The sequence below is a fragment of the Sturnus vulgaris genome, chromosome 21, assembly GCF_052056855.1.
Source record: "Sturnus vulgaris isolate bStuVul1 chromosome 21, bStuVul1.hap1, whole genome shotgun sequence".
NCBI classification, from domain to species: Eukaryota; Metazoa; Chordata; class Aves; order Passeriformes; family Sturnidae; genus Sturnus; species Sturnus vulgaris.
Window position 1 is genome coordinate 3,966,386 of NC_142263.1, and position 24,500 is coordinate 3,990,885.

General features: G+C 44.3%; 1 protein-coding gene across 2 annotated transcripts in view; it reads left to right on the forward strand.

The window, feature by feature from the left end:
- The window catches only part of SSH2 (slingshot protein phosphatase 2), a 90,950-nt gene that overhangs the window by 9,904 nt on the left and 56,546 nt on the right, over positions 1-24,500 (forward strand). For both annotated transcript variants that reach the window (XM_088177213.1, XM_088177212.1), the window contains exon 2: positions 18,466-18,509. In XM_088177213.1, coding sequence (XP_088033339.1) covers positions 18,466-18,509 — 44 coding nt within the window. The remainder of the gene's footprint in view (positions 1-18,465; positions 18,510-24,500) is intronic.

Below are 24,500 nucleotides of genomic sequence, written 5' to 3' on the forward strand. Positions count from 1 at the left end.
GAATTAGTAGCCTGGGTGAGGGTGAACTGATCTGTCCATGCAATTGATGCAGAGTTTGTGAACTTCATGGAGAGAAGCTGTCGGGGATGTTTAAAATGGGCTGTGTCCTGTGCTGCATGTGAGGGCTGTGGGGTTTGCTACAGCCCCTGACTAGCCTAGGCAGCCTCACTGAACAATTTAACAGCTGAGTTGACCGTGAAGCTTTAGCACGTCCTCGTCCAAGGTCTTCTGGGAGCACTCTAAGCATGCATTAAATACCATGGCTCTCATCCTACACTCTAGACATGGCAAAGGCTCAGGCAGGGTGGGGAAGGGCTTGCTCACAACTGATGGGTTTACAGTTGGATTTCTTAACTGGAACAGGGACTGCAAGAGTCTTTAAAAACTAAAAACCCAAACCCTGCAATTTCATGCTGCTTCACTTCTGTGGTTTTTGTTTTGTCTCTTTCTTAAGTATAGTGTATGGACAGCGCCATGGGTTAGGGAACACTTCAGCTTCATCTTCAGAGACTTTTCGTATGTAGCCTTCTGCTGAAGTCAATGGGTGTGGAGGTAAGCAGTGCCGTGCTTTCTGACAACATCACTGCCACCCACTCTGCAGGCTGATGCACACAGCACTCCTTGTATTTGAGCATTGTTTTTCTCCAAAAAAGTCGCATGCAGTTGCACAATAAAGACACGGCTTATTTGTGTAATGCAAATCTGTTCCTGCTTGTTGGTACAAAGTGCAAGCAGCGAGCATCAAAGTGTGGAGACTTCACAGATCCTGCATGAACACTCGCCACTGAACTTCAGTGACATCCTGCATTATGTCAGAATAAAAGATGACATCACAGTTGGTCTGTGAGTGAATGGGATTTGAACTCAGGTTGAATGTTGCTGCTTGGAGCATTTGTGCTACTGATGCTCAACACCCTTTGCTGCTGTTTGTTTGTTTATGTATCTTTACAGCTGCTGAGTTTAGTTTCTCAAAGGTTAATTATTTTATCAGGAGCCAGTTAGAATTGGAGTTTCCTGCTTCCTTGTCTTTCTGTTGATTTCCTTTCCTGTTGAAACACAACTTTCTCTGTTGAATCAACTCTGTTGCTGCACTCCTCAGTTTCCGTCTAGTGACTTGAAGTGTCTGAAATGGCCTGATATTCTCACACAGATATTGACAGTGGGGTCTGATGACTAAATTGTTGTGATAAAACAAAAATTCATTGGTTGATGCTGTTGAAATCCGCTGACTTTTCTGTGCTCCTAATAGAAGGCTTTAAAATATCCAGCTGCAGACTGATCCTCTCCAAGCATGTGACACTGACATCAGTCCTAGAAGTGAGGCGTTGAACTGCCTCCAAAAATGAGCTCATCGGGTAATATTCAATGCACTGATTTAGCAAAATATTAATTAATTTGATTACATGGTCATCTGTACATACTGTTTGAAAGATGGAAATTAATTCCAATTTTAGTTGCTGCTGTTCCAGATACCAGTGTTATAAAGATCCTGTCGATAGGACACTGTGCTCCCAGTGTATGCTGGGATCTGGGCTTGGCAGAGCCTATCTCTAATTGCCACTAGTTTGCTTTAAGACTTGCCAGTTTCTTGACTTTTCTTCTCCCTGCATCCCTCCCAATAAGCTGCAGGGAATAAGACAAGATTCTGTCGTCAAACCATCTGTCTGAAGCCACTCATAAAACTTGCTTAATTTTCTTGTGGCTCCCTTGACTTTTTTAAGTGGCTGTGTAAAAACACAGCCATGTGCTTTCCCAGAAGTTAGGGTAGTGGTCCATCTTCATCTTGACCTGCCTGGCATCAAAGCTGAGTGACCATAATGAGATTAAACCCTGGCAGAACTGCCCTGGAGGCTTCCTCCCCTCCTGTAGCTTGAGGTCAGCAGTAACTGCAGACATCCTCTTACAGCCCACACAAAGAGCATGGATTCAGGCAGCATTGGACTGAGGGTGACCCCAAATACTTGCCTATAATTTTATAAACTTGGAAGAAATTTTGTATTTGCCTTTAATTACTGTAGTAGCTCATTCTAGATGCAGCTGTCCAAGCACATCAGCATGTGCCTGATTATTTAGTTATTTGAAACATGGGCATAAGAGAAACAGTTTGTTAGAAGGATTCATGTGCATTTGTGCAGAAACAGCTTTGTCTTCCTCCCCCTACCCAGTATTTTCTGCCTTTTACTGCACATTGCAGGATTGTTAGTTTTGGATTCTGTTTCCCTCTGAACACAAGTCTTTATGGAGCTGCCCATAATGTTGCTCTTTCCTTTTAAGAAACACTGCTGCTAACTTAAGACAGAGGAAGATGCTGTGTGTTACAGGGCTGTAATGATGCCTGAATTGCAAACTGTTGTGCAACTAAAGAATGGTATTGTGCAAAACAGAATGGAAAAAACTGCTGCTGATGAGCACAGAGTTGAAGCAACGAGAAGCCCTACTTAGACAGCAAGAGGAGAAGCTGGTTGAAGAACAAGCAGTAGAAAACAAGATAGGAAGGCTCTGTTCCTGCAAGAGTAAATGATCCCTTCGAGCAGCCAAGGAGGCTGTTTGATGTGAACTCTGTGCAAAGTTCAGTGGACAGTGTGCTCCAATGTCCCGAGCAATGCTGCTTCTTCCTCCTTCTTGTTTACAAGAAGCTGGCATGATTTCAGAATAAACTTCTGAAACATCCTTGGTGGGAGAAGAATTGGGATGACAAAATATTTCTTTGCATCTAGAAAGTTATTGCAGCAGCAGTAATTGTTGAAGCTGGCTGAGTGGCTGCTGCCTGGTTTTGGTTAATATCAGGAGTTGTGCTGGTGGGAAGCGAGTCCTGGGGTGGGACTGTGCAGTTCCTGTTGTGCCTCAGCACAGTGCTCAGCTTACTTCAGATGCTGCCTCTGCAAAACGATGGAATAAACTTCTGCTTTTCCCAGTAAAATGCCTGTGGTACACACATCACGGAATTGTTTTTGTCCATCTTTATTTAACAATAACAAGGTTGTGCAGAAAACATGCAGGGCATGGAAATGGAGAGCTGAGCCCCATCCATCCTCTGCTGTGAAGGGTGGGAGGAGGTGGGGAAGCACGGAAAAGAGGAAAACAGCTTTGCCTGCGCCTGTTTTGATACTGAAGAGCTCTTCCCAGTGATCCGAGAAGGGGGTGGGGAGAGAACCAGATGCTCTTAGGAAGTTCATACCATTGTTAATAATGTAATTCACAGATGGTGGTGAAGGCCTTGAAGAGGCTTTCATGCAGTACTTACGCTCTGTAACAGATCATCACATAAGGGCTCACAAATAGAGATGACTTAATCCCAAGGATGAGTCTACAGCGATCTGTTTGATGGTAGGCCTGCAGATCACTGCAACCTTTTTAAACAGTTAAGAGCCTTCAGGATCCCTGGATGTTGAGTACTAGAATTGGACCAATCCCTAATTAAATTGTCAGGATTAAATGTTTGTATAGCTTTGAGACTTTTCCAATGAAAATGGCTCTTGAAATTGAAAAACAAGTTCCTCCGTCCTGGTACAGAAATCAATACAGGAAAAGCATGAGCATTAGTTTGTACAATGACACCTTGTTAAAAGGCAGTTCTGCTTTTATTTCCATTTGTCTGCTTGCAGCTGGAAGCAGAGCTTGTGTGTGTTCTGAGTAGCTGTCAATACTTGCTGACAGCTAAGGAGGGTTGTGCCTTGCATGTCCTTCTATTGAGAAAGAAGTCATTCACACCTATAAGCTTTATGGCAAATGAACAGACTGCTGGTTTTCAGACATGTGGAATCAGAAAAGATTTAGCTCAAGTGCTTGCAATAAAATTCAATATTTCTATGTTTGTGAGAGGCTTACTGATAAGATCTTCGCTGGCTGCTGGTCAGCTTTTGCTGTAAGCCGTGTAACTACAAGTATTTATCAGGGACTTGTTAGCAATACTGGCTTGCATGTGTAGCGCTAGAAATCAAAAGTTTCAAATGAGAACTGATCTTGGCTTTGTTTGTTGCTGTCTTTTCAAGTGCAGCTTCTTCTTTTCTAAGAGACATTCCCATTGTGGGTTTTATTATTATTATTATTAACTTCTTCAAGTTTAAATTGAGTTTAGTAAATTGACTTCTTGTGATGTTTGTCATGTGATGGTTTATGAGCTCTGAAGAATGTGCTCCTGTGACTTCAGCCATGTATTTGCCTGTACCAGTGCAGGCTGTATCATGTGTTCTTGTTGATCTTGCATTTTGAGCTAAGTAGTGGAGGGGGTTGGGAGGAAAGAAAAAAAAAAGTGGGAGGGGAACTAATTCAGGGCTAAGCGATCCGAAATTCTCAGACTGCTTAATTTGTGACCTTGTTCCCTAGTTAAGTGCAACCCAGGATTTTCTGCCTCTTCCATAGTTTCACAGAAGTGTTTTCTTCATTAGAAGATGACTTCTCTTATAATCCTTGTTAAAAATCAGGAAAACCTAGTGCTTTGGTAAAAGAAATATCTTGACATCTTGAGGGAAGAGATTTTTTTAAATCCTTGGTGGGTAGGTGTGTTTTAACTGAGAAAGTTAGAAACTGTCTTTCTGATCCACATTTTTTGCATGTATCAACTGTGGCATCTGTAAAGCAATATCTTTATTACTACAGTAAAATGAACCAAGTTGAAATGACTGCATCTGTGCCAAGAATTTTTGGTTTCTCCACAATGGCCAAAGTTTTGGAGCACTAGAAATTCTGTCAGTGTGTCTCCAGCTCCTTGTCCCACTGCCTGCCAGTGATGTGTGTGTCCAGTGGAAGCAGAGCCCTCCCAGGACTGAGGACTCACAAGGTCAAAATACATATTAGGTTTATTTTGAGCAGCACTTTCCCGCATTGGGCATCCTTCTATTTATTTTCCTGACACCACATAAAGCTGTTTTTCATTTATATATACACATACATATATATATATGTGCTGCTACTGCTATTCAGTCCTCTGCATTTCCCCCTCTGCATTTGTATAAATCATGTTTCAGCAGAGCTGTCCTTTATACAGTTCCCATATTATGAGGGTTTTTTGGTAGTTTTTATGTCTGCGTGGGCTAAGAATTTCTTTAGATTTGAATCCAACATTGAAGTAACATTGGTTTAATACAATGTTTTTATATCACCTTTTTTCCTCCAAGTTGGATTTTATTTTCAGCTCTGACTCTTATTTTTGCTGCATAATTTGAGACTTTTTGCTTGCTCTTCACATTATTTAAAAAAAAACCCAAAACAACCCACACACAAAACTCTGTTTTCCTGAGCTCATACAGTATTTCCACTTGGCTCAGAAGATGTGGATTTGTGAGCTGAGGGAATCCTTGTTTGGCTGGTCACCCAAGCCTTCTTCAAGCGTATTAGAAGGATCTACAGCTTAAGTTCATCAGAGGGCTGACCTGCTCTGGTTTTAATGAGATTTATTATACCTGTTTTAATGAGATTTATTATACCTGTACCTGTTGGATTCTGTGGTTTTGATCTTCAAAATGATCTGAATAAACCTGTTAGTGAAAGCAAAACTGTTGTTGTGGCATTGACATGGAGGTTCTGTGTGGTGTTTGGCAAAATGTTTGTATCCATGCTGCCTTTCTTAACTCCTCCACTCTCCCTCTCAGAAAACCACACTGATCAAGCCCTCATATCGCAGTCCAGGCTTGGAGAGGGTGGAAGAAACAAATCTGGATGTAGGAGTTGATGGATGATTGTATGTGGATGTTATGGATACAGCTGCATTCCTAACGCGTGCAGGAGAGATTGGGAGGGGTCTGTCTTGGCCAAAAGTAAACGTGTATTTTCCCTAAAACTGCCTTTGTTTTTCATGAAAGCTCAACAGCATTTAGTGGTTTGAGTTTCGTTAGCTTCAAAAACCTGAGAGTTCTTGATTTGCTCCAAAATTAATTCCTGTGAACTTTCAGCTTGTCAAATATCTGTGGTCCTCCAGGGCCTGGAAGGGGATCCAGAGGCACTGGAGGGGTACAGATGTGCACTGGTTATGGTTGAGTGAAGGCAGCACTGGGGAGCAACACGAGCAGGGGAAAGTGGTGTCTGGAATGAGAGTATCTGGGTCAGCCTCCTACGGAGCTGCAGGACACGTGAGATGCTGCTCGAGCCTGGTTTAACTTCTTGCAGTTTAGTGACCTCCACGGAGGTTTTACACAGCTCTAGAAGATGCAGGTTGACAGGCCTGCAGCAGAGGTGGCCAGTGAGCACAGAGATTTGACTTGTTCCATCAAGATTTGGCAAGCCTGATGACTGGGTGCTCTCTGGAGCCGTGAAGAAGAATGTGGCCTTGTCAGTAACAGATCTCATCAGCTTTCTGTGCTGGCGCTGGGACTTTGGACATGCAGCGCTCAAGTCTCAGACAAATGCATTGCTGGGTGTAACTCCTTTCCTTTTTTTTATTTGTACCTATTAATGGAAGCAGAGAGCATAATGTAATCTTAAAATAGCTCCTCCGTGAATGCAGAAACATTCCACTTCTGACTAATTGGCCATTCAGAATGAACATTTAAATATGCACCAGAGACTGAGCGGCGGCTTTCCATATCCGCGTGAATGGAGTTGGAAACGTGCTGCACTGCAGAGCTGTGCAGGCTCCTTGCTTTGTGCTCGTGCCCCACACTCCTCACTCAGTGTGACTGCTTTACCCTGGGAGGCAGAAAGCACGTCCTGCTTGCTGTCTCTTTGGTTAGGCAGCAAGCTGAGGGGGCTGTTCATTTTCTCTACTCTCGAGACTGAGGATCTTGGAAGCACTAGGCTGATAAACAGTCCTCAAAACCAGATTTCTCTTTCTCTTGGTTGTGAATGACCAGGAACACAAAGAGCTTATGGTCCGAGTCCTGGCTCCAGTGCATGGCTTGGAGAGCTTTTGGCAGGCACCAGGGAGCCCGTGTGCAGTGTTTTGACTCTGGCAGGCAGTGCCTGCTGCCCCAGAGCGTCTGGCCCAGCTTCACAATGAGAGTAAGACACACAGATCCACGTGGGGGCTGCGGGGGCATGATCCATGTGGTCAGTTGTGTTACTGACCTAAAACCTGTCACAGCTTCAGGACTTTTCTTGTGACGGCTTGCAGCCTGCCCAGGGGATGGTGCCACGTTACTCAGGGCTCTCTCCCAGCAGACAAGTTTCATTGGAATTGGGTAGGGTCTCACCTGTCAGAAAAGAGCACACTTTCACTAATCCATTTGTCCTGGCTTTCTCTGCACTATAGGAGTCAAATTACTCAGTGCCTTCACTGGGTGTGTTTTGTTTTCCTACTGAGCAAATACACGTCGTTGCTGGGTCAGCCTGTTGATGTTTTGTGCGTGGTGAGACCGTCCTCGTGGTCTGCATATGCTGGACTGTGTATGGCACTGGCCTCTCCTGGCAGCCTGAGGGTGAGGGCTGGCTCCCTGTTCTAGTGCTGCTTTCACTCTCCTGCCCATGGTCTCAGTGCCAAAGGAGCTGCCTGGGCCAGACCAGCTAGGCAGAGTCTTCAGAGGTGATTTTCTTTCACTGATCCGTGTTGCTTTTCCAAATCCCACATGGCCTATACGGCTGTAATTGTAGCTCATTTAGAGCTGACCTCAAAGGCAAGTTCTCCTTTCCTTCCAAAAAGGAGAGGTTTTCACATAAGGGCTTACTCTGGTTTAAGGCTGCTTTATCTTAGTATAACATAAACCTGTTTCTAGTTATCCTAAGGCAGAAAGCAACTAGGGGATTTGGATTGGACTGGATGATTGATTCCTGCTGATTTAAGCAATCCAAAAGGAGTGCCTTTTGCCCTTACCTAGCTAATCTTGATTTCCTTTTCTGGCATAGGCAGCAACAGAACTTTACGCTGTCTCTTGCAGTGGGACAGAGTTCTGGGAAGTGCCATACTCTGAGCATTGGCTTCTGCAGCCCTGCTCTTCAGGTGGTTATTTATGCAAGGCACTAGCCAAAGGGAAGGGAGAGTTTTAACTGGATTAACCTCAAGAAGAGAGTGTGGGGATTTAGGGATTAAGGAACCAAAAGCAGCCAGCAATCAGTGACTTAAAATGTGTGGTAAGAGCCAGTCTCTACAGACAGGGACTACAGTCCTTCCTTACCTGCAGAGAGTTGAGATTGGCAGTGTTATTACCTTTGAGATCTTGGAGAAGATGGTCTTAAGGATGCAGGGTTTGTGTAGGGTGTTTTCTCTGAAAATTTGTGTATTGATGGGAAATTGTTCACAACTGGCAACTCTTTAAGAAAAAAACTAGTGAAGGACTGAGTGCTCAGATGAGATCTCAAACCTGGCACTGGGAAGGTATGTTGGTGGCTTGCTGCAATATAATGAGAACATCTGGTTTCCATAGACTTGTAACTCTTGTAGCTTCATGCACTCCCCTTTTACACCTTCTACCCTTGCCTGAAAGTGTTTCTGTCGTCCCATATATTTTTTTCCCACTGATGCTGTTATGTATCCCCTGCAGGGAAAATCCTGCTAGATTACCGGATTGATAGAAAGATTTGGAGGCGCGGGGGAGATCAACAAAAACCTGTTACTAAGGAGACACGAGTTTTAGCAATGAGTCTCTAATGGCCAGTCTGCCGAAGGGGAAACAGATGGCACAAAGGAGGCTGGGATTATACAGACAAGTACCACAGGCTGCAAATCTGATACATCCATTGAACTTCCTGGGGTCAGGCAAATCCAGGCTTGTGCCAAGACTAATGTGGTTCCTTTGCCTTTGGCACCGTGTTTGTGTCCTTCTGTTAAAGGCTGTTCTGGTCAGTGGACTTCTGCCTTGAACATTCCTGCCCCAGGGAATAGCCAAGTTTGGCACAGAGTGAGGGCAAGTGGCTGTGTGGAAGTGTGTCCCTCTGACAGGTTAAGCTGTACCCACTGCCAGTGGTTTTTCCTTCCTCAGAGGAAGAAATAACCAAACATAACCCGTAGGTTATGCAGCTTTTCTCCTGTTACTGATGTACTTGTGTAGAAAAGTGACTTCTGTCCTGGGAGAATGGGTGGTGGCCACAATCGCTCCCAGCTTTTGACACAGCCTGGCTTTTATTGCAATATAGTGTTTCGCAGAGGCTTAAATTTCAAGAGTGATGCTCCCAGCTGTGTGCTGCTTGCTGGGCTCCTGCTTCCCCAGCTCCTGCCTGCTCCTGAGAGACGTGACAGGGCACTGCTGGTCTGGACAGAGCAGTGGGTAAATAAGCAAAGGCAGAATTCATCCCGGCTGAGGAGAAGCAGTGCTGGAGTCACTTTTGCAAGAGGCTAATTAACATCTGGTTTTGTATTTAACTTTCAGGCTGGCTCTAGAGATTATTGCAGTAAACAGGACACTGATTCGTTAATAGTGGGAGAGTGCTAAGTGACTACAGTGCTAGAATTAATAGCTTGACAGCATATCCTCTTCTCCTTTTCTCTCCTCCCACAGCAATTTGGACTGATACCCAAATAAACAATAACAAATAGATTTTTGGAGGAGCTGGCTGGGAGAAATAACAAAAGTCAAGGGGCACTCATTATGCAACATTGTTCTGCTAGTATTTGACTCATCCAGAAAACCCTGTTCTACTCCCTAGCTTCATTTTCCTTTTTCTTTTTTTTCTTCAGCCTCTGTTGAGGAGGTGTTTTATTTGCTGCCTTGCTTTTGGTCCCTCAGAAACTCCCTATACCCTTGGATCTCCAGTTGCTGTAGGCATGGCATGCTGGAAGAGTGTAGGCAGAACCCTACTGTAGAGAAACCAGCTTGTGTCGGGCAAGAAAATTGTTCTGGCTTTAATTCCAACCACATGAGACTAATACCTGGGTGTATTTTGTGAAGAAGTGAGTGAGTCTGAGTAGTTTATAACCATTATGTCCCAGTTCTAGCAGCAGTAGCCCCCTGCCAGGAGTGGGGCAGCTGAAGGCTGTTGTGCACCCTGGGGATGGCGGATGTGAACAAGGAGAACGCTCTGTACCTTGTGATTCTCTCTGCAGTCTCTTGCCAGGGAATATCTTCAGGCGTTCTTTCCCTCTGCTCTCCACAGACTCTGTTTTGTCCTGCATGTACAGAAAGCTGTCCCAGCAATTCCTTTTGAAGTTTTGCCTGAAACACTTGGGGGTTTTTCCTTACCCAAACGGAGGCTAGAGGTGAAGGGACTTTGCTGCCAATTCCTGTTCTGATCTAGAATTTAAATTCCTGCTGTTAAAGCTCTACCAGCCACTTCTGTTCTAGATATGTCACTGCAATAGAGCAGAGCCTCCCCGGCTGTGCTCCTGCTTGAATCCAGGGTTATGCAATAGCAGCCTGCAAGTGCCAACGCAGATGCTGCTGCATCCAGACACGCTGTACAATGTAGTTGCTTGGATACCCCCTTTTTTTGATTGTTATTTTTCTCACAAATGCTAGGTAATAATTTGCAACTTGTATTTATACCGTTGAACATAGATTCAGGTTAAGCAATGTAAAGAATTTGAAATATTAATGATTTCCTCTCTGCTTTTTAAAGGTTGAGCATTGTGGAATTTGTGAAGACTGAGTGTTGTTCTGTTCTCTTTTCAGAATCTTTAGTTCATCTTCATAAGTGTTAAATAACTTCCCCCTTTGAGAATATCTTTCATCCAGAAAATCATCTCTTAATTATTGATGCAATATGCCAAGATCCCTCAGTGGCCTGGCTGCTGGTGCTTTTATTTTGGGTAGGTCACGAACATTTCTGCGCTGCTCCTAATTCTCTGTGTTGTGTGTTTCTTACGTCAAGAGGAGATTTGACAAGGACTTGCAGGGATTGGATCTCAGAGGAGCTGAGTGGGTGAGAGTCTCCTGTAGCATTCTGGCAGGGAGAAGGATGCCTTTGTGTAACAGGCAGCCCCTGGGCTCTATGACCTGCTGTGGGGTGAAGGTGCAGCTGAAACATGTCACAGGGATGGCTGCGTGTCCTTCGGTCTGTGGAATTTGAGGCAAGCTGTCAAAATGAAAAAAACTGTGCCTGGTTATGCTGCTGCTGACCAGGAATTAGACTTTTAACAAGAGGGCTATGCTGGCACAGCTTCATTTTATGGACACAGCTATGATATAAGCAGGATTAGTACCAAATAGCTCTATTCTTGTTCCATTGTAGGAAAAATATATTTCATGTATGTTGCAGGTGGATCAGCATTGTTTTAGTGACCCTACTGTACATTTTGGGAAAATCAAAGCTCTGGAGTTACAACTTGATCAGAGCCCTAGAACTGAAACTCCCTGATTTCTAATTGAGATAACTCCTGCAAGGGACACAAATGAGCGTGCACCAAGGTAAACTAGATGCTAACAGGAAGATGGCTGATTGCAAGACAAAGACCCTTCCCTTTGCCATGTACCTCCCTTCCTTCCACCCTCCTCCTCCTAAAATAGCCTTTCAGCATGAGTGAAAACCAAATATTTTCCTCTCTTAAAAACACTTTAAAGTGTTTGTTTGTGTCAATGGGAAAGTAATTTGACCCAGAAGCCGATGTTGTGCATCTGCCATGTCTGATCTGTCCTTATTCCTTGTAATGCTTTCCTATTGCTCATGGATGGTAGAAGAGTATGAGCTGCGGTTCCAGGTCTCCAACTTCCCTGCATATGGCTCATTAGCCAGTTTGATTTTCAGGCTCCTTCAATCTTGTTTAATTCTAGCTGCCACTTTTTTAATGCAGCAGTTGAGGAGAGTCTCTCTCTCTCTCTCCAGCTGGAAACAGGCCCAGCTTCTCAGGTGAAGATGTGAGCCCTGTAGGTGAGGAGGTGCATGGCCAGGGCTGCTCTGGAAGCTCTGGAGGGCATTGGGAGGTTGAGTAAGGTCTGTGTTTTAACAGGCAGTGACTGGAGAGGGTCTGAGGTGTGAATGTCCATCCTGCATAATTGCAGAGGGACAATTTGATGCATGTAAATATGTCAGCCTGCATGAGTGGATAATGAAGAGCTGCTCACTGTGGTAACCTGTGGAGCTGGGATTTCATTTTAATCACAGATTGTTGGCTGTGTAGAAGCCCTGCCCTGAGATTCACCAATGTACACATGCATATCTTTGACTTGGTCTTAGTCAAACTATACCCTTGACGTCAGCAACAGTTTCCAGTATGAAAACTGGAGTTCCAGTGCCTGTGTTTATACAGCCAGTGAGTCTTCTCACACTTGGCCCATCACCATAAGCGTTTGTTATTGTTCTAGGAAAACAAATGCTTCTAGATTCTATAGATTTCCAGTGAACAATGTCATTAGCTTTGCCTAAAAGGAGATTAAGCAGGTACCTTTAGGGTTCTGGTATGCATTAAATCCAGCAAAGCATCATAATTATATTAAATACCTGTCTTTTCTGTCATACTTGCAGGTTGCTGAAAGCCTTCTGAAAGTCAGAGGGAAGGTCTATTCAGGGAGACAATAGTTCTGCTGGGTTTTTTCCTTAGTGGCTGTAAGTGGCTAGAGATTATGTGCTACTACACAGTCTTAAAGAGAGAAGTTATATTAATACACATTTGATGTAGGGATATTTAAAGTGAATATATATATGCAATGTATGGGGCTTTTTTTTCCCCTAAGGTGGGTATCTGATTAAGGCAGAAGCTGTTGTACTTCCCATCAGGCAGGCTGATTTCACTGCAGAAATGCAGTTGATAGTAATCTGCTTTTTAATCTGTTCTTTTGGTGTAGTGTAGCAGGCTGTGTCACACTGTATTTCTCATCCTAACTCTTGTTGTACCAGTTGAAGGCTTGTAATTTTTGTCTTGAAGTGTCTGAGTTTTAGTTCTGCAGTTTTTCGTGAGTGTTAATCTAAACAAGGTTTGCATAAATCTCTTTGCTCCAGCGGGAAGATGAAAGCTTTGATAAGGAGCTTGTTTTTTTCTCTCTCCTGAGCAGGAGCACAATATCTTTGACCTAAATACACCAATTACTGACATAGCAAAGTGATACAGAAAACAATCCAGAAGGAATGCCAACCTCTGAATGAACACTTGGCTGCAGAAAGCTACTGCTTATGTGGAACCTCAAATCCAGAAGACATGTGAGGAGGAAAACAGCATTCATTCAAAACACTTCCTACAAATAGTGAGGAGCAATGGCTGGAGAAATGCTTGTTTATCCCTTATCCCTATGGCTTGGGAGAGGTAAAAGCTCTATGCAAAACACAGTGCAGTTCTCCCCTTTCTTGTTTGTGGCCTGGTTTGCTCAGCTTTTTGAAGAACTTTTATGTCAAAGGCTTCCTGGTAGCAGCTTCTACTTTAAAATGTGTTTGATGGCAGATACAAGTATTTCAAAAAGCAGCAGTGAGCTTCCTCTCTAGAGCATGCTAGGTGACTTTATTAATTAGTTTCATAATTTTTATTCATGGTTAAGGTTAACCACCTCCAGAGACCGAGGGAGTCTGAAGTGAACTGGTTTTCAGTTCAGCTCTGAGACCTATCCTCTGTTAGTGAGTACATTGCTACCACACTGATGGTTCCAAAATACACTGGGTAAAAAATTGGTTCACACCAAATGCTGCAGATTTCTGGTTCTCCATGTCACAGCTGTGGAACTTGCAGACTCTGGAAGCCCGTTATTTTGGTGGCCAAGTGACCCTTTTTAGTACCAAATTGCTACTAGACGTGGTCAGACTGGTCATCTCCCTGTAACCCCCAGTGAACTTGCATGTGGTCTTGGGCTTCTTGCAAGAAAAAAGGGAATCTTTCATCAGCCCTTGCTTCGTTTTCCCAGGCAGTATTGTTGCTGGCACTTCAGCCATACTGCAAATGCAGCATGTGTGGGCTTTTTGCTCACACAGTTTATTTAAGAGATTGATACAACTCAGACTACTGCAGGAAAGTCCCTCTGCTACAGAAATGTGTAATAGATATTTGGCAGTGCAACTCAAACATTTTTCTTTGTTCAGCAGATGATTTGAGATTATTGATAGGACCAGTTTTGAGCAGGGTGTGCTCTTGAACAGGAATCTTTCAAATATTTCATCTTGGAAGGCATTGAACTTCAGTTCTGTATGATGTCCATGCATGATCCTCATCCCTTGGACTTTGTAAGCCTCTACTGAGTTGCTTCTTTGGGCATCTGGTGCCAGTTCTGTGCAGATGCTGGGTACCCCAGGGCATCTCCACTGTCACCACAGTGTCTGTGTCAGGAGTTGAGTGGAGCCTTAAGGAATGTGATTGTCAGGTGGATGCTCTTACCTCTGTATGCCTTGTGTTGCATTAGAGGAGAGGCTGTGGCTGCTGCAGTGGCACCCACTACAAGACTTGACCAGCCTGGGTTATCCATGCATTGGGAAATAGTTGTAGGAGGGTGGCTTTTGTACTGACTTGCTTCATATTTGCTGGCACACGAGGTGAGCTCCCGTATGGAGAAGTGTGCAGTGCTCTGTGTGGCTGTAGCCCAAACAAAGGGACACTGGGACACTGGTGGATGCTCTGAAAGGAGCATTTGCGTAGTTTAACAACTGGATCAGTGCCTGGTTGCACAGCCTCTGATTTGACTGAAGCAGCTGCCTTCTTCCCAGCAAAGGTCATGTTCAGCTCAGAGGCACTTAGTGTGAGTCTGAACAACTGGATGGGATGTAGCCAGAGAAAGAGTAGGCAGGGAGAGCTGGGAGACTGCTCATTTAATTACAGTCCTTTGCTTTGTAGTTCCTCCTTTGAGACTGAGTCCAAAGCTGTCCACATGGTGGATGTTTGACCATGTTAAATGAAAAGCCCCTCTGATGGCATGGATACATGTGAATGTTGCTGTGGGTTGGGGGGGATCTATAACTAATTTTCTGTAATATCTGAAGTGTTCACCTCACACAGTCAAGATGTTGACTGAAGGGATGAAAACTCTCTAAATTGTTGGTGCTCTTTTGATATTTGCTGGCTGTGACCACTCACTCCTGAGAAAACCACTTCCCAGGCATTGTCTGTACAGTCAGGTATGTTGGCATAAAATCATACATAGCCAGCAGTTATTAAATGGGAATCCTTTTAAGGTTTGAAAGATGTATTTTTAGGGTGTAGTCTGTGTGAAATGTTCCTTGGTTAATAGAAATGTAATAATTATTAGGCGCATGACTTAGGCTAATAATCATATCCTACAGTACAAGAACTTGCTGTGATGTTCCTGATGTTAAATCCAGACAGACAGCTCCAGTTCCTGTACGTAAGAGTGGAGATTGAATCTTGTTTATCATTACATCAGTCTGCAAAAAGGAGATTTATAAGAGCAGAATTATTTGCGTGACATGGAGTGACTCCCATTGTATAGAACAGAACAGCACTCCAAAATTTCTCTCCTCTCCCTTGCCCTTTTGATGACAGATAGTTGGCAGTGGATCAAAGCACAAACAGGATTAATGTTTTGCATATTCTGTCCTACATGGCCTGAAAGGAGCAGAGATGGAATTTTTCATCTTTCACTTTAAACTGCATTTAATATCGTGGCCTAGTTTAGAGCTATGCGACTCATTCCTTCCATTTCCCCTGAGGCCTCTGTTTCTGGTCAAGGAAAGCAGGGCATGACTCCCTCTGGAGCTCATCAGTGCTGCTCAGCTTCCTCCTCCGTGCAGGCTGGTGGAGGAGGCTGGTTTGAGGCTGCAGCAATCCAGCATCAGCAATCTCCCAGGAGCCTTTGTGGAAGCTGCCATCTCTTGGGTCTGTTGTGTGGTCACATCACGGGTGCTGCAGGGCACGGGGAACCGGAGCTGCGGCAGCATCCAAAGTTCTTGCCACCGCCTGTGCAAAGGAAGCTGTGAAAGCTGGAGTGGTGTCACTGGTCACATCTCCAAAGGGCTGCATTCACTATCCAAGGATGCTGTCCCAGCGTGTTCCTTCTCAAAGATGTCCTCGGAAGGGAATGTTTGAGCCGCGTCTTGGCTGATGAATTGTTGCGCTGGCAGCAATACTTCTTCGCCTTTGGAAATACGCTGGAAATGGCGAGGAAGCGTGGAGGTGCTGGCTTTAGGGGTGGTGTGAGTGCTGGAGCCGTGTCCCCTTGGAGCCTGCTCCTCCCTGGAGCGGCACCTGAGCGGCCACATCGCTGTCCTGCCCTCCCCTCTAGCGGGAAGCGGCGTCACTGCAGCCGCCCGGGCTGCCCACGGGCACCGGGGCATCTCCTGTGGCTGCAGGAATTTGTAGTGACCACAGCACTGCGGGGATGGCAGCAGCCACTGGGCTGCGATTGTGAAATACTGCTTCTGTCTTCTTTCACGCCCTCTGTCCATGGATGCATTTGCGGCGTGAAGTTCAGTCAGGTTCAGATACCTGACCGCTCTGTAAATCCAGGACAAAACATGAGGTCCAGGGAAGGAGTGGGCTGCAGGCTGGTCAAAGTTGTTGATGAGAAGAGGAGGAGGCTGCTGAAGGTTAGTTTTGTTCCAGACAGCATCCCAGGTACTGGCAATGGGTCTCTTGCTCAAATCACACTTGTCTGCAGTTCTGTTTTCATAGTCAGTTGTATTCTGAGTGAATGTGCTCCTCACACAAACCTGCTACATTTATGTCTGGTATCAAGAGCTTCAGCAGAGACAGATGGTGATTAATTGGGCCATGTCTGGCCTCCTCCACACTGAGGGTTGAATTTTGAGGGGAGCTAAGATAATGATCTACATATTTCAGGATCTTCTTCTGTCATTTGTGGGACTTTTGGCTATGGCACACCAGGCTTGCCAATTGCTGTGACACCGATTTTTCTTGGCAGGTAGAAACGGCCGTTCATTATAATACTAAAAAATGTTTGCATAACTTGAGTTCCTGAGCAGCACAAACGAGACTTCAAGGGCTCTTTCAGTTGTTTTCCTTCCTTTAGAGTTTGAGGAACTTGTTCTCTAGCTAAATACAAGAACCCCATCATATTTTTAGCAATTCTACATGTAATGAATATCTTCCCCTCTCTTCTGACCTCTTTGTCTTTCTCCCCCAAGTAAACTTCTTGTAAACCTACAGGGAACTCAATTGGAGCTTATGTTCTGGCAGGATTGCCTGCACTTTCTAGTGCTGGGGTGAGAAGTGAAAGTACACTATCCTGGGAAATGCTGGTAATTAGGATTACAAATCTTCAAGGACTTGGATCCCTGGTCTTAAAAAACTGCTGCTTCTCCCAGGCCTCCTCTTCATCTGCACTCTCTGAATGATGCAACAGCTCCTTTGCTGTCAGCTGTGGAGTTCATTGGTGTTTCATCTTGAAGGGGTCAGGAATGCTGCTTCCCTTATCGAGTTGCTGAGCCAATTCTCAGGTATGATGAGTAGAAGGTATTCCTACCCACTTTTGTTTGGTGTAGATGGTCTGCAGGTTTTAGCTTGAATTTGTGGTTGCAGGTGGCTCCAAGTGAAGGACTCAGTGGTGCAGTGGTGCTCTAGTCCTGCTCTTAGAAACAGAAGGCCAGTAGCAAGCAGCATTTTTTAGTTATTCTTATATATCACAGATTCAGATCATTGAAATAATGAGAAAAAATATCCAACAGGAACATCTGCATTTTGTTCTGATTAGAAAGTGAACTAAACTGGATCTTTGCAGCCAGTAAGCACAAAGAGTGTAGTTCAGAAGAGCTGTGCAACCTCCCCTGGGGTTGTTCATGGGAGAACATCACTGGAGCTTCTTACAGAGGAGTCTGGGCCAGGGGCAGTGCTGGGAAGGAGAGCACTGTCACTGTGTCACTGCCAATCCAGCTTCACCCTTGTGTGAAACACTCTCAGTGGCACAGGTCTCTTGCAACCACCTTTCCAGTTGTGGCTTGAAAAACTCACCACTCCAAAGGAGACCTGCAGGAGGGAAGCCCAGAGCAGCCAAGAACAAAATTATCTTTTTCCTTCCTCTCTCTGAACTCTGGTTTTCATGGGATGCCCCTGCCCTGTCAAAACCCTTAGTAGGTTTTAAAATGCTTTTTTCCTGTGGACCTGCACAAACATAGTAAGTTCTCACTAATACAACACATCCTGTACCCTATCTCCAGTGCCTGGTAGGGCGTATGTAAATGTACTGTGAAGCAGAATTAATTGCTGAGATCTCTCTGCTGAGGTATTGCTTTAGGCTGTAGTAGGTAGGCCTAGTAAAATTCCACAGCACATTAGAAATTGTGCATATTAACATCTCATCTAAAGCAGCATAATATTTCAAATTTCTCCTTTCTGGTCATATCTGCGCTCGCTCAGTCCGATTTTTCAGGTTTATTATGTGCTGGTTTTATGGACTTTTACACTTGATTGCTGACACTGGACTATGAATTAATATGATCTCCATAAAGGTAATAAAACCCCAGAGATTTTAGCCCAGAGGTGAACTATGTGTTTGGCTCTTGGCCTGCCATGTTTGGCAGGGGTCACTGGAAGTCCATGCAAAAGCATGCAAAATCCTGCAGGGGCAAAAATTCCTGTAACGCTGAGTTTTTAAAAGGCTTTTGAGAGAACATGAAGTGACAGCTGAGCAGAAAGTGAGTTCCTCTTTAGTGACAGCTGCATGCAGGAGCAGGAAGAGTTTCCCTTGCCTTACACAATCAAACCAGTGAAATGCAAGCCTTTGCTTTCTGCATGTATGAAAAGATATTAATGTTTTTCTCTTTTCTCTGTGTATGCAGGAGGCAGACAGTGGGGAAGAAGAATGCCGGTCCCAGCCCAGGAGGTAAGATTGTCACTTTAGGCTCACAAGACTCCTCCAGGATGCCTCGCTGTGTGCAATGTTCCACAGGGCTTTTGCTGTTCCTCTGGCACGTCCTGCAAACACACATCCCTTTCTGCCTGTTGTTGATGTTGCACAACTGTCTTAAATGAGCCTTACTGAAAAATGGGTTCTAGTAAAGGGTTTGCTGCAGCAGGAAATGGGAAAAGTCAGATTGCACACTAAAAAATAAATATGGGGAACAGTTGGCAAAGATGTCAGTGAATATATTTTCCAAACTGCTGTTTCTGTAGCTCCCTCCAGTGTCCTGTGTTGTTTCTCAGGATTTAGTTCACCATCAGAGTATTCTGAGAGGCATAACCAGACTAATAAACTCTTGTTCTCTGCTTAAAAAGTCTCTGTTGCCATCAAGGGTGATCCTGATCTATACAGGCACCTGCTGCTTAAATAGCACATTCAGTGGATTTGTGGATATTTGCTGCTGACGCAGGCAGCCAAATTTATGCTCCAAAATTAGGAGACACTGAGAATTTGCAGGGATTTTTTTGTTTAATTGGGATTGTTTTGCAGGGAGGTGTTCACCTCTTGTAAATGCTGATTTCAGTTGCTTCAGGAATAACTTTTTTTAGTAAATATTATTTGCTAAAAAATAAACATTGAAACTCAGCTGATTGAATGGTGACAAGTAATGGTGATTTTCATAATGTAGGTATAGTCTGCATGGGAAAATTTCTTGGGGTCTTGTAAGCTTTGTCTCCTTTCCTCTAAGCTGTCAAAAGAATTATTTCAGCTGAACCTAATAAAAGTAAAAATTGTATATATCAGGTGACTTCTCCAATGGCAGGAACGCTTTCTTGGCTTAAAATGTTGCAGTCAGATTTTGTGAAAGGCTTCAGATTCCCTCCAGAGGGAGTAAAGGGGAAGTGAAGGTGAAATGCTTCTCCCTTTATGAGCTCTCTGACTGTTACGGTTCTTTGCTTAATGGTGTTTGTGTGAGTAGGTAGCAACAGAAGCTATAATATCTAGTATTTAAAATACCTGAACAAGATCTGGGCTTTGTGTTTTGGGGCCAACTTGGCTGAATCTGCAAAAGAAAAAGCTGTCCTGGTTGCACATTCCCATGATTTCACTATAGTTCTGTGATTCTGTGGCTTAGGGAAGGTGACTGCCCTGTTTACTTCAGTCTTCTAGCCCTAAATGGTGATTTAAGAATTGCTATTTCTTCATTTTGCAGCTTTTATGAGTGAGAGGAAAGCTGGAAAGCACAATTCCCGAAGGTTCATATTGAACTCAGCTAAACTCTGATTTTTCGTTTCACTCTTGGCCTTCCAGCAGTCACAAGATCAGCTCATGACTTGATCTCAGTATACATAATGTATTGGAAGGGATGGGAGGTATTTAATTGTTGTGGGCACTTAGCAACCATTGTAGTTAGGTCTGAAACGAGCATTTTTCAAATATGTTTGAAATAACTTCCTGGGGTAGGAAATGACAACCTGCTGTTGATATGGTGATCTGAGCTCCGTGACTCCTGTTACTGGGGTCACAGAGTTAACTAAAACCAAACTCCTTCTGGGGGAAGACAAGGGGGTGGGTGTTAAATGTGTTTGATTACAGTAGGATAAAAATAATAGAGTCAAATGGGGTAAGTAGTGAACCTGGAGTCCTGCTGTGGAGGAGCAGCAGATGTCCATAAACAGTTTCTGAGTATATTTAATCCCCAGTTTTCATGAGAACATAGCAAGTAGCAGCTATTAAAAATCCAGACAGTAAAAAGGCTGCAGATTGAGTTTGGCTTAAAAGGAAAGGTGTGTTTCCAGCTGCAGTGCCACTCAGGTAGTGCTCTGCAGTAGCCTGACATTCCTCACTGCCTGCCTGGGCAGGGCCCAGTTCTCCTGAGGCTTCATTCAGGTGACCTGGCTGCAGCCCCAGACAGCGGTCAGTGTTTGGGGTGGGATTTTTTTTTTTGTCGTTTGTAAAATTCTTCTGGTGAGGAGACCTTTTGTCTCCTGCGGTCATGGAAAATGTGCTCACATGCTACCTCAGCGTGTCAGGCATCAGGCATGTCCAAACTCATCCTGTTAACTGGACACTGAAGCCAGGAGCACTGCTGTGCTCAGACTAAATGTGTGTTTGCATAAATAAAATAACTTCTCAAAGGTTATTAAATAGGATCTTAGTGCACAAAGGTGTTAATGCTTGCAAGGGAGTTAGTGAAGAGCTAAGGGGGTAAAGCACATGGACTTGTTTGGTGTCAGAAGATTTTTGCAGTGGTCAGTCTTGGCAATCACTGGGTAGAGCCTTCATTTCCATTCCCGTGTCCCCAGGTCTCTGCACAGCCTGGGGATTGCTGTCTCAGAAGAAATGTTACACTCAGATCCAGCTCAACAGCACTGCTAATCCTGTGGTTTGCAAAATCTAGATAGCTTCTTGTGTTAGGTTTCTGCTGTTTATCTTTCCTCCCTGATGAGGTATGGGATATATATTGAGGTGAGGGGGAACATGCAGGAAAGCCTGGCAGCAGGACAGCAGGAGGGAAAATGTTTATTGAGCAGAGACTATGAAGAGCAGCAGACTAAAATGTCCTCCGAAGAGGCAGAGAAATAAGTTACAAACAGAAGCTTAAACTTGTAGGTGATTACATCAAGAACACCATAGTTAAACGAAATGATTTATCTATTTACTGACCTGTGCTTTTTAAGATCTAACACCAGAGAGGCCTGTGATTGCCTGGACTGGATCTGACAGAGAAGGGAGAATTGTGTGAAAATGTTGTTTAAACATAAACCTGCTCTACAGAGTATTCAGATGACCTGACAAGTCTGCACTTGCCAGCACCATCATGGACTGAGGAACTTTCTGCTTTGGGAATTAGCAGAATCTGCTTAAAACTTTTGTCCAAAAGAGGGAAAGAGCTATCAGAGTGCAGAAAGAGAGTTCCTGTGTGTTCTGCAGTCATCCTTGGAAGGTGCTTGAAATGGCATTTCCTGTCGAACTCTTTTGTGTTGATGCAAAAGAAGAATGGTTTGTTTTCCTACTGAGGAAAGTACTTGGGTATAGTAAACACAGATCTGATTTCTGTAAATGTTTCTATCCATTATTAAAAACCCCAGCAAGTTAATGCTGCCAATACCTGAAGCTGAACAAATAGGTGAAACCAGCTTGGCTTCTGCAATATTTTTTCTCACACCCAGGCCCTACTGTGGGGGAAGCCCAGGGGGGTTCTCTCTGTCCAGCTGTAGCAGTGACCATTCATTCAGTTTATGAGTGAGATCCCCAAAGCCCTGACCCACATCCAGGTTCTCGCTCTGGAGTCCCTGATCGAGCCAGTCCCTGTCACTCTTGGCTAATGGAACCAAGACAGTGCTGCATAAGCAGATGTCCTGAGCAATCTATTTATTACATTTATTACCTTCATAGCAATGTTCTGACATTTTTATTAGGCTGTCTGGAGGCTGTGGAGCTAAACTGGCCTGCACATCTCTCCTGTCCCCAGACATGCTGCTGCCACACTGAATACACTCTTAATGGAGCATCTGTGTTAACGAGCTCTTTGCAGCATCCCGAGGTTGTTAAAATTCACGTAAGACACACATGTATTGAGCTGTGAGTTGTGTTTACACCCGCTGAGGTATTGACATTCAGGTTTTGTGTGCTCAGTGCCAAGGTTGCAAGGATTCAGCATCTTTGTTTTGCTGACGAACACATCTCTGGGGCTGGGGCAGCAGCGGTGCTGCAGCTGCATTGGATTTGCTGTCAGGATCTGCCGCTTGCTTTTTGGGTTTTATGTTTTAAATGGTGCCTCTATTTCCACACCATCATGATTTTACCACTTCTGTGTGCCTTGAAACCGCTCTGGTTGCTGAAATGCAGCATTTGAGGCTGTTCAGTATCTGCTACATATAAAATTGGGTGAGCTGTATTGCCTAGTGAGGCTGCCAGGGACTTCAGAGGGATTCTTTCAACTTTTATGGCCTGGCAGTGGGTCTGACTAAAGTCCATTTGCTCAGGTAAAGCTGAGGAGCCTGTCGTTCCCTTCAGGTGCCACAGAAAATTATTACATCCTGCTTGAAATCCGGGGCTTGTTACCTGAAAATGTTCTCAGAAAGTGCTTGTCCTCCCCTCTTCAAGTGGAGGCAAGAGTGTGGTGTTAAATTATAATTTCAAAAGAAGAAAAACCCCACACCTTTTGCTGCACAAGTATGGTTACCTTCTGGTTTGTTTTTTTTCAAATCAAAATAGTTCTTTCCAGGAGTGAACTGGGAAGGAAAGCAAATCAGATCATTGCCATGATAGCAGCTGGATGTGCCAAGTTGCCTCAAGGTCTCAAGCTGTGAGTAATTACCTTTGTTTCAGGAGCAGAAGACCACAGTCTGATGCAGGAGCTGATGGTTTATAGCAATATAAAAGTTGTTTTTCAAAGAGTAAGTGGAATAGATGCATTTACTTTCTTCTACAGGGCAGCAGCTCAATAAACTGCAAGCCAACCTGTTTGATTTTTATACTGAGACTCGTTGTAAAATGTGTGTTAGTCCCTGGGAGAAATGGGGAGGGTGATCGTGTGATACTGAATTGACTGCACCTCCAAAGGCTCCACACTGAGGTGTGTGGATCTGCAGCATCCTGTGACTGCTGTGACTTTTGGAGATGTGTGTCACCACCATTTGGTGCTCCTGTGGCAGGCTCCTCCTGCTCCCGGTAATCCTTAAAACCTATCTGCTGAAGAGACACTTACAAAAGCTGTGTGCTGAGAGTTCTGGCAACTAAACCTTCCTTGTGCTGCCTTTGCTTGCTGCTGCAGCTGCCAAACATTTACTCTGTTGGTACTTGAACAGTAGCTGGGTCTTTAATGGGCGTGCAAGACAGTTTGTTAACTGTAGATCTTGAGTAAGAAGGGGCTGTGTGTGCTGTACAGGAAAACGTGTGTTTATCCGTGCTGGACATTACTAAGCTCTTGTAGTATGAACCTTATCTTTAGAATGTGTTTCCTGAATTCATCTTTCTGTCTTTCCTTTCAGTGACAGCTCAGCCTCTCTCTGGCATTTAATACAGTTGCTTGGAGAGAGTGTAATACCAAGATAACAGTTCTGGTCATCTGCCAGCTCTGCTGACCACCAGGAAAAGTTCTGTGGGCCACAATTCATTATAGTGGCCTCCATTTTTGAATACCAGCTCTTTTATCACCAAACTGTGAGCAAAGGTATTGAGCTGGCAGTAAAATTTGGGTTTATTAGATTAGTAACAGGTATCTGCAGGGCTGGTTCACTGCAGGGTCTGTGTTTGTGGTTGCAACGTGTTCAGTCCAGTCTGATGACATACCTGTGGATCACAGTAATGTGTGAGATGATTTCAGGTGTAATCTTCAGGCTGAAGAATCAAGCAGAGCAATATCATTGCGTTGCCAAATTACCAGGTAAACACAGAGAGCTCACTCAAAATCTGAATGCTTATGAAAAGTGGTTTTGAATTTGTCATTCTAAGCGTGTGAACAGAGGAGAATGAGGAACAGGGCAAGGACAAGCTGGGAAGCAAAAGGAATGAAGGTGGGTCAGATCCTTCAGCTACCCAAAGGGTCTAGAGTCCAGAACAGCTGCTCCCATGCACTTGTGCTCCTTCAGGGGGTCACAGAGGAGGGGCTGACCAGGAGGTCCCTTAAGGATTCCATACGTGCTTCTGTCTCCTGCTGAGCATGAACCTGGTGCTCTAAGCTAAGAGATAGAAAGGGAAGCTCTGAAATTCCCTTTCCTGGTGAGACACCTTCACAAGACTTCAAAGTTAAATATCAATCTTCAGAATTTTCAGCATTTCATGGATTTCAGACACTTAAATGTAATTTGATAATCTGAGCCAGGGTTTCTGGACTCATTGTCGTTCAGCTCTTTGGTGTCTTTGCATCAAAAACATTCCTTTATAAAACTGGGTGAGTGGATGGTTTGACAGTTGGGAGGGTTTAGATCTTTCTTTTCCACAGGTCACTGAAATAATGCATTACCT